General features: G+C 41.7%; 1 protein-coding gene across 1 annotated transcript in view; it reads left to right on the top strand.

The window, feature by feature from the left end:
* The first annotated feature begins 3,089 nt into the window (after window positions 1-3,089).
* ENPEP (glutamyl aminopeptidase (aminopeptidase A)) overlaps window positions 3,090-10,473 on the top strand; it is a 37,030-nt gene continuing 29,646 nt past the window's right edge. The window contains exons 1-2 of the mRNA XM_009334833.1: window positions 3,090-3,953; window positions 8,961-9,102. Coding sequence (XP_009333108.1) covers window positions 3,331-3,953; window positions 8,961-9,102 — 765 coding nt within the window. The 5' untranslated portion in view covers window positions 3,090-3,330. The remainder of the gene's footprint in view (window positions 3,954-8,960; window positions 9,103-10,473) is intronic.

Genomic DNA, 10,473 nt, shown 5'->3' with positions numbered 1-10,473 from the left:
TGGAAATTTTATTCCATTTTCCAAACTTAAAATTGGAAATTATATTGGAAATGAATGGCTGACATTCATTGGGCATATGGGCATAAAAATTAGGATTCATTTATATTCCTGGTAGTTGTCTGAAAAGATATCTGGATATTGCTCCTACAGGCACGTACATGTCCCCACCAGCAATGTCATGACAGAGCAGGGTGACTTCATACCCCCCTCCATTTTAGGTAGCCAAAGGGGCAGGGTAAAGCTAGTGTGGTAATTCTGGTGCAGACTAAGAACAAAATCCTAACTTAAGGCAAAATTGCTTCAATTAAAAATCAACACCAAACAAATGATAGCAGGTATTAGCATTGTCCAGGTGACTGATAAGATTGTTTTAATCTCTTTTCAGTTTTTTAGAAATTAAACTAAAGCATGGTAAACCTTGGCCAGCACTCGCCTGCAGTCATGCTTGTGGTTTATGCTGGAGCAGCTTGGGGTGAGATTTCTTCCAGTTTCCACATGGGGATTCATCATCTTATGTCCGTGGGGAGAGAGTAGACAAAGTATCTATACCTTGTTGATGAAGACCATGGTGCTCTCCTCTCTGGGGGGGGCAGATCCTGTTCCCTGCCCCTTTCTGCCTGGAGACAGGCAAGCAGAGGGAACACTGGCATTGCCTTTGGGAGCTCTGCCCTCCTTTATTGCTCCTGTGTAGAGGAATTGATAGTTTGAGCCCTGTCTTATCCTTGGACATGTATATTGAGTCATTGGTCCCTAGCTGTCTCGGCAGCTAGGCAGCTTATTAGCACTGCTAGCTGACCCCAGTGGTGTCATCTAGGAACAAAGCATATTTCTGATATGGCAGGGATAAGTCTGCTCATAACTACCACTATCAGAAATATATTATACCTATTTTTGGCTGCAACTAGGCTTGAACCTCAGTTTTTATAAAGAGAAGATCAATGCTAGAGCTTGCGTATAACTGCACTACTGCTCTTGCCTGGCAGAAGACACCAATAATCTCTGCTATTTGTTGAGCTAATTTGTTTGTCACTCCTCATTGGCTTGTGATGGCTTTTACTGCTAGTGTTGTTTTTAAGGCTTAAGATAAGAAATACATATATTTTTGCTGTTTAGGACAAGCTTATCCACATATGTTTTCTAGCTGTTCCTGAGGGAGGTAATTGTTACCAGTGAAGAAATCTGCAAGTCTCTTCATAATTACAGTAAATAACCTGCTCTGCAGTCTATAAGCTCAAACAGCATTTTTCATTTTCAGATTAAAAAAGTAACATAGAACCTCATGGCTGAGGAGAATGAAAATGGGAGTGATGTAAAAAGCATGCCTGAAATCAAGACACATTTACTATCTCATCACTTATGGCCTGCTCTGGCTTAAGATGTCTTATTTAAAATCTATTCTCACTCTTTTTCCTTGTCCTGTCCAGTCAGAACAAAAGAAAAGCTGAAATGGTTTTAAATGTTAAGACCATGATCTTCAATGCTGGCTCTGTTGCTAGAAGTTAAATTCTTACCCAATCCATTAAAGGGCACTGGTTTCCCATGTCATATCTAGTTTTGATCACAGCAGAGAAATGGGAAACAATAAAAACAGACATAATGTGAAACAGATTTTTAGCTTTCTGCTTGATTTTTTTTCGCATTGGTTTTTCACTTCTGAAAATATCTGAGTAAGAGTTAACTTGATGCTCTGCAAAAACGACCTTTTCTTTTCTCTGTTCCTGTTGGAAAACCTTGCCTTTAAATCAAGTTGCTATATAAATAGTAGTGTGCTGTAAGAGTGCTGATGCGGATTGGGTGGCTAAAGCTCCCCGTGGTGGCTGGCGATATTTCAAAGGGAGACTTATAAAGCTTGTGAGCAGATCCATTTCTAAACAGACTGGATGAAGTCTATCCTGGAAAAGCTCCTTCCCTGATTCAATGCATCTCAGTCGGAGCATATGTTGACTGATTCTAGGGCCTAAGTCAACCCATCCAGGTGAAACTTCATCCATCTCAAAAAAAAAAAAAAAAAAGAGTCTAAGGAGGCAGAGAGTTGTAACTGATGTGAAGAGTGATGTTAACCTGTCTCCTAATAAACTAAAACAGGAGGCATGAAGCCTAACTGATGTGCCTGATTAAAAATCTACTCAAGTGGGCTCCATAAGTGGAGAAAAAGTGTTAAGAGATCTGGGGACTGGGGTTTCTATTCTACACTGTTTTCCTTAGTTCAGCATCAAACAAGGTCAAGACTACTGCTGTAGTCAGTTTCATACTGCATTAACAACATCTTGCTTGCAGGCTTAGCAAGGCCTTACTTAGAATAAGTTCCCCCAAGCAGAATCAGGCTCTACGCAATTAATTTGTTTTGATGAAGCACCACATCGTGATGACATGCAGTAAATGCTAAATTAGATCTTTAGGACGTAAATCATATAACTGCATATTTAGAAGCGCCCCTCAAAGCAAGGGTTCACAGGCAGCACTGTAATTGCGCTGACCAGCAAGGCCATGCTAACCCACGCTACCAGCTTGCATGCATGGTTATGAGCAATCTCCTGGAAATTGGCCCTGTGAGAGGGGGAGAGGAATTAGACATATTTTAAAGTTTGAAGTCAGTGATCAAAATTTATTGTTCCACTGTGCATTCTTCTGCCCGTGACTGCCTCGAATTACTCGGCAAAGGTAAATGAGCCTAGAAAAGAGGGGAAACAGTTGAAAAGGCCTTGAAAGATGTATGTGATTTTTGCTGGATTTTTGAGACTTTGGAGATGTCATTTCACAAACTATAGGGTGCAGGTTCAAGGAAATCTTTGCTAGTAAGAGGAAAAAGTAAAAAAAATCCAAACCTCAAAAACCCAAACAAGATACAGCAGGGGAAAAAAAGGAAGAGGTAGTGGCAAAGGTTGAGGGTTTGGAGCAGTTACACCTCTATCTGCAAACTCTTTCTGAAAGCTGCTGACAGAGCTTTGGCATCTGATCATCTCCTAACTGCTGATTAACATAGCACTGTTTTATATTTAACTCAGGCCAGAGCAGGAGGGGCTGGGGGTGGGGTTGTGCTGCTTATAAGGGGAGCACGGCAGGAACAATGTTCTTCTGTGTCGGTTCCCTCCGTCTCCCAGCCCAGCTGCGCTCCTTTTGATCATTCACATTTCCTCCAAATGCATGTTGTCTTTAATTAATTGAGTGTCTCATGGAAAGCGAGGTGGGGGAGACGGGCAGAGAACAGCTATAGCTACACAATTAAAATACAAACCAAGTCTGCTGAGTTTACTGAATGCAAGTGCTGAAGTGACTAATAAGCTTTTTTATGGTTAATGTTTTGCTCTGAGAACAGACCCAGGAACAGAGATGGAGGGCATGGATTTTGAGGATGAGAAGTCCAAGAGGTACTGCATGAAGACAAAGCATGTGGCTGTCATCTGTGGTGTCGTGGTCATTGTAGGTCTTGCTGTGGGGCTTGGCGTGGGATTGAGCAGACCTTCAGAGGTGGGATCTCAGCAACCTTCAGAGGGAACAGATCAGCCAACAGACCCTCCTCCCCCAGTGGATTTGGGTCCCTGTCCTCCTAAAAATGATGAGACTGGAGACTGGAGACATTTTAGGCTACCCACTTATGTCAAGCCTGTCCACTATGATCTGGAAATGAAGCCTGAAATGGAGACAGACATTTACACTGGGACAGTCAGTATTTCTATTGCTTTGGAAAAACCTACCAGCTACCTGTGGCTCCACCTGCGAGAGACCAAGATTACAGAAATGCCCACACTCCGGAAATCCTCAGGACAGCAGATTGCTCTGAACGACTGCTTTGGGTACAAGCCGCAAGAGTACATAGTGATGAAGGCAGAAGCAGAGCTCTCTGTCACTGATGAAAGTGATCCCTACATACTCACCCTGAAGTTTCAAGGCTGGCTGAATGGTTCCCTGGTTGGGTTTTATAGGACCACCTACACTGAGAACGGACAGATCAAGTAAAGCAGTTTTATTTATTAAACTTTCTTCTCTACTTCTACTTGCTCAGGCCTGCTCTATTCCTGTTTCAGCTTCTCAGTCTTGTCTCTCACCAACTTGCTGACATTTCTGGGCTGTTCTTTAATTTTCTTATTCCCTAAGGAAGATGCTGCATTCAAAACCTGTTGACAAGTGAATGTGGGGTGGAGAGATGAGGGGTTTGTTACTATTATTCTGAAAAACCTTTTCAGACTCTACTGGTCCCAGGTTACCTTTGAGCTTTACGAATGGCTCCCTCAGAAAGCTGGAGGGATTAAGGCCTTTTCTTATCTCTGTAGTACAATAAATAGCATACGGCTCTCACCACTCTCTCCTGTCACTCCCCAAGGTAAAAGTTTTGGTATAAAATGCTCTTGTGATAGTTTTCCTGACATCGTGCCTCCTTGATGTTGTAAGCCTGAGGAATATCCAAACCAGAACTTCCCTGTTCCTCTTGCAGCTGATTTAAATTATGGGTAGGAAAGTCCAAACAATGAAGGTTATCTTTGACTAGGGTTTTTTGTGCTCCAGCTCTTCTTTTTTAAGATATCAATAGTTATTGAAAGATTACAAAACCTCTGCCAGTTCATTTAACCCATTCCGCTTCCCAGGTCTGCACTACTTCAAGGTGGAAGCTTGAAAAAGCCATTGCCCGCTGCTCAGAGGCATTTCTTTGCAGTTAACATATGGAGAGGACACTCATCCATTTTCTAATATTCACGTTTCTGAAGTGACTAATTCCAGCCTTTATGGCTAGAAGATAAACTTGGCTAAACTTTTCCAAGGCCCTGTAGCAGGAACACAGAGACAAACACTGGTGTGTTTTCACAGCACTTGTTTGCCCTCGTGGGACAATGGTGTCATGAGTGAGAGTCGCATCAGCTCCATTCAGCCTCTGACAGGCAATGCCAGGAATAGCAGCAGCGACAGGCACCAGCAGCAGCAAATCCAAGAGGTAGAGGAAAAAGCAAGCATTGATTTTTCGTACTTAAACATAGTTCTGATCTGGGAAGAAGCCATGTAACCCCTGCCTTGTCTTTCCCTCTTGTTTTCCTCCATCTACACCTCAGTATTGCTCTGACTCAGAAGGTGCTTTGGTTTTATACTTTGAGCATCTGACATCCCCACAGCAGTTTTAGAGTGTAACCTCTTAGCATCTTTCTAAGTGGAGGTGTATTACTTCCTTTTTATTGGTGAAGGATACCTAGATATTAAATGAATTGCCCCAGGTCTGTCACAACTCCAGAACAGCAGGACCAGAACACAGGTCTCCTGAGTCACAGAGCAGGAGAGGGGAGTGCCCATCCCTCAGATCCAGACAGTGTAGGAAGACAAGGACCAAGCATTTGACGTCAGGAAGAAAGGAGAACTTCATAAGCTAAAGAAAGCATAAAATGTGAGCTCACTTCAAGAGGGTTCCTACTGCTTGGTTTGGATGCTGGAAACTACAATTGCAAGGATGATCCTAGCCAGCAGTCTGAAAACACTCAATAGAGAAGGGAACTTGAGCATGTGAGTTTGTTTGTTAGGCTTGAGAAGGGCTCTAATAAGAATGAGTGAAGGGTGATTTCTGAAATGCTTTTCATTTGGTTAAGTTTGGGCAGATTGTTTGTGGGGGTGGAAGAGGCGATGTACATGATAGTGATAAGTACAGCTTTGAAATGAAAGCAACCACCAGCCAAGTGGTGCTGCAACCACCAGCCAAGCTGCTGCTATGTGCCATGAGGGTAGGTGATAGGATGAAGTGAGGAAGGATGGTGAGGGAAGGGTTTTATTACTTATTAAAACTGCACTTTCCCCTGGCTTTCTACTCAAAACCAATGCTGACTGGAATTATTTTTTTTATTTCACCTTTGCCTGAGGCAGACATCACCCTTGGAAAATTTCAACCAAATAGTTCCTTTTTTGTCATGTTGTAAGTAAATACAAATCAGATCAGGTAATAGCAAAAGTCAAGCAAGTCTATTAATAGCGGATGTTAGAGAGAAGGGGGCTGAGGTGAAAATGAGAGCCAACGTGTAATTAACCTACTCCCTCATCCCTTCTGGGCAGTGTTAGAAGCAGTGGGACCTTTTGAGAGAATTAATAACACTGGAAAGTCAGCTCCCAGGGCTGAGCTGCTCCCCAGCTGTCTATCTGTGAAGGCAAAGGTTTGCCAAAGCATTGCTATAATGCCTTTTGTTTACAAACTGGGCACAAGTCCAGGCTCTGCTGTTGCTTAGATCCAAATCTCCCACCACATTTTGTGGAAAACAGGTAGACATCTGCTGAACATGCCTGCAAGTCTGGGATCGTTGGGATGCTTAGGGATAAGAACACCTCATTTGGGAATCCTGTTCAGACAGATCACACAATCCCCATCAGGACAAAGGTGCTTTTGGACATGCCCAGAAGCGGATCTTGAGATACCTTGGGAACACAAGGTATTAAATTGACTTGTGCGTGCGGGTAGGGAGCAGGAAAGCAGAAACTTTGAGAATGCAGATTTTAGACATAGACCTGCCTAGATCCTCCTGTGGGTGCCTGAATCCAGCTGTAAGCACTGAAGTCCTTTGGTAAAGCTATTCCTCTGTCTGCGCATTTCATTTCCCCATTGATGAAAGGGAAACAACAGTCCTTCCCTACTTTGCATGATGCAGTGAGCATAAATACATTACCATTGTGTTATTTTCAGACATTAGGGAAAGGAGCACAACAAGAGTCCTTGCCTTGTGTAATGGGTTCTTTTAACTCATTAGTTCCTCTCAAGGAATGTGCTAACCCCCTCTTTTATTTTCTCCTTAATATTACAGATAATACGAACATGTCACAGCAGCTGGTTTTGATTTTGCATTACTATTAGTGAGAAGGTATGGCTTCCCTTTTATAGGAATTCTTGCTGTCCTCCATAAGAGGAGAACAAGAGGCTTAGAAAAGATACTCAGCTGGGCACATTTCTAACAGGGAGACTTGCATTTAGGATTTTATTGATTAGGGAAAGGCAAAATATTCTTTAGTGTACAGAAGTAGCACTCTTGGATTTCTTCCTCAAGGAGAAAATTTTCTCAGAAGCAGCAATGAATCTGAATGTAGAGAAAGACTAGGAGAAAAATGCTTTAAATAGCTCAAGGGGATGGGATTTTGCACCAACCCCCTGTGCGTTGGGGGAAAAAAAAAAGGGGGGAAATTCATCATGGTTCTAAATGCAGCACTGTTTTATTTTGGGAACAACAGCTGGATACAGTCTCAGCCAGATCTTCACTTCTTATTACTATGATATTTACAACTGTCACCTCTAGTTCACATTTAAAGGTCTGGACATCAACAGCAAGTAGAAGGGCAGAAGCCACCAAGCAGTGAAGAAAATCTTATCTAAAAACTACATTATACAGTTTGAAAGAGAAATTATAGCATTTCATGTTTCTAGTACCACTTCTATGCATGCCATAGCCTGGAGTTCTCATCATCTACCCCATAGGAATGATAGTGCTAAGGTTTTGCACTGCTGATGTCTGTCTGCTTCCACAAATATATGAGGATAGATGGATTATCACCTTATAAATCAATGGAGATATCACAGTGTTATCAGTCTGTAGGAACAAGATATAAATGTGTCAAAATATATAGCCAATTTTTTAAGCAATAGCTGTGAAATATTGCCCTGGGGACTTGAAGTTAACTTAATTGTGAAATAGCTTTCAAATCCTACAAAAAGTAGAGAGTGACATCAAACAATTTACCAAGCAGAAGAAGCTCTGAGCCTGAAGTTATGTTAAGGTGAATGTTCATTGTGCTTTCTGCCCATGAACTTTCGAGTTACTATTCCAATGAACATGAACGGTAAGAACCCAGACATATTACCTCCATCAGACTTGCAAATGACCCTTGCTGCTACAAGTTCCTAATGATCAGTTTAGTATTTAACCGTCACAGGGAAATGCCAAGGGCAACAGAAACATTGAAAAATTGGTGTCAAGTGAGCTTGTAGGATTGCTGCAGATCTGTAATTTATGATGTACACTTTTAATTGCTTTTTGGAAAGAAAAACTACCTTAATATAGTTGGAGCAGCTGTAGAAGTGCTGTCAGAAAATGCTCAACATTCCAGATTAATTGAAGAAGCATCTGTGATCCCTTTCACCATCAATCACTGGAGGATACACTCTGCCACTCTATGGTTCATTAATGGGGGAGCCCGATGTCACTGTGAGAAACAGGCACATGATACGAACATTCACAACCTTCACCTTATTTTTTAATGTGGCCCCTATTGTCTAGCTCCTCCGGTTGTTTTTGCATAACTGAGATGACTTTCTAAACCCCTCAACACAGCTAGCATAGCATCAGTTATGTACTAGGATGTTCACTTGAACTTTCCATGCTTTCTCCAGCAGTTTCATTAATGGAGTCAGGGAAGCATAACAGCACCAGCAGAAAACTATGTGGTAACTGTAGAAAAAGAAACACACAAGCAGGATGAGATTGTAGCAGCACTTACGGAATGCCAGGGTGTCTTCTCAGGAGATGTTCAAGACTCCAATCCCAAGATATGCTCTAGTGGGTAAACAATACATGGAGTGACTTAAGTAAACATCCTTATACCAGGACCTTAATTTCCTTTCAGGTGATACCATCAGTAGTTTATTTTAGGCACAAAAATCAATGGGAAAGATCATCAGGAAGGTGAGCAAAATTTTTACCATCCATGAGGGGTCATTCGTATCTTATTGCCTGGCTCCTAAGATATTTCATAGTAAGCAATTGGCTTTACCTTTTGCTCTGAAACCTAGAGGATGTTGATGACAGACTTTGAGGTATACATGTTATATGTGCCTATATGATGTCAGCTTGTGCATTTCTGATGTCACCTACTTTTATGAATGAGCAAGTACACACAAATATTTGTAGTTGACTTTAGTTTGTGAAATTGCTAAAAAATTATGCTTAGAAATTGCAGATAAGATTTGAAAGGTATACAATGAAGGCTTGCCAATGTGTTGTTTGTTTAAGGAGCATTGCAGCTACTGATCATGAGCCAACAGATGCACGGAAATCATTTCCTTGCTTTGACGAGCCCAACAAAAAGGCAACTTACAACATATCTATCATCCATCAAGATGCGTACCAAGCACTTTCAAACATGCCGGTACAGGTATGTATTTCCCAACTCTGCTGTCTAAGTGGAATGGTTCTGTAAAGCCATTGGAAAGGTAGCATGGATCACAAGGTCCTTGTGCATTCACAGACTCTACCATCCAGACACTGTAAAGCTAATGGTTAATAAATATTCCATAAAACAGGACTGGTTGGTTGGTTAGGACTCCCAGTGGTCCGCCAGCACACAATATGGCAATACAGAGCCAAATCCAAAGCAGAAATGAAACGTCTCTTCTGTCTTTAGCTAGCTGGCGCTCTATTCAGATGCTCTAGATGAGCATCCCCTACTAACTATAAATAGGTAATGGCAGGTTCTTCAGTCAAGCCAGGTGGACTCTGAGAAGGAATACTCTGGAAGGCAGCTGCTTCCCAGATGGGAAGGGTAAAATAATCACTGAAACTACATAATGTTCCAAAGCAGGGGTCTGCTGATGACAATCTAATGGCAAAGGATCCTGCTAGCAAGAAAGTCTAGGATTATTATTTCTAACAACACAGGATCTGAAATCCCATCTGTCAGCTCATGGGTGTGGACACTTGTCAGTTCACCATGACTGTAATTTCCTAAATAATCTATTTCTGGACCTGGTGGGTCAAATTCCAAGTTTTGTATGAAATTCAATGGCATCAATTATCTACCTCTGGGGCCTCTGGAAGAAGATTGAATGACTTTCAGCTGAGAGAGTTTCTAATGAATAGTTTAACTGAATGTGTAGTCCAATGTATAATTTCTAATGAATATGTTCTGAAGTGGGAGATAAAGTGCCAAGATTTAAAAAAAAAGAAAAAATAAAAAAAGAGCTTCCAGCCTCCAGGTTGTTGACATTTGCATCTTTCCAATCACTCCCCCACCCAGAAAACAAAGGTCTGCTTTACTGTGTACTGTTTTATTTAGAGAGTCCCCCAAACCTTGACTATCCCCTAGCAATGCAGCTGAGAGAACTATTACCAGTCTGATACAGCTGCCTCCCAGACCCTTTGCAAACTTAAAGCTCTGACCTATTATTATTAAAAATATTTCTATGATACCTGAAAGATCAGCAGGCACTTTGATGAACAACGCATGAACGGAGAGTGTTTGCTGTACCTTTCCTCACAGACCTCAGATAAGTGAGGGTACCGGCAAGGAACGTGAAGGGATGAGACTAGATATATCAAGATTTAGTGGGTTTTGAGATTTACTTTACACCTTTACACGTGGACCTTGCCTCTAGTATGGACATACAAAATTAAGCTTTCAAAAGGCTAGCTACCACTTGTTAATTAATTTGCTAAAATCCAAACGTAGATTATGCTGGATTCATACTCGGGTTTGACTAAGGGGTGATAGCAGGGCACATTTTCATTTGGTGTGCTCACAAGATCA

Source organism: Pygoscelis adeliae, unplaced genomic scaffold (genome assembly GCF_000699105.1).
Source record: "Pygoscelis adeliae isolate BGI_AS28 unplaced genomic scaffold, ASM69910v1 Scaffold350, whole genome shotgun sequence".
Taxonomy (NCBI): Eukaryota; Metazoa; Chordata; class Aves; order Sphenisciformes; family Spheniscidae; genus Pygoscelis; species Pygoscelis adeliae.
Note: the sequence above shows the minus strand (reverse complement) of the source record. Positions and strands in the feature narration are given on the sequence as shown.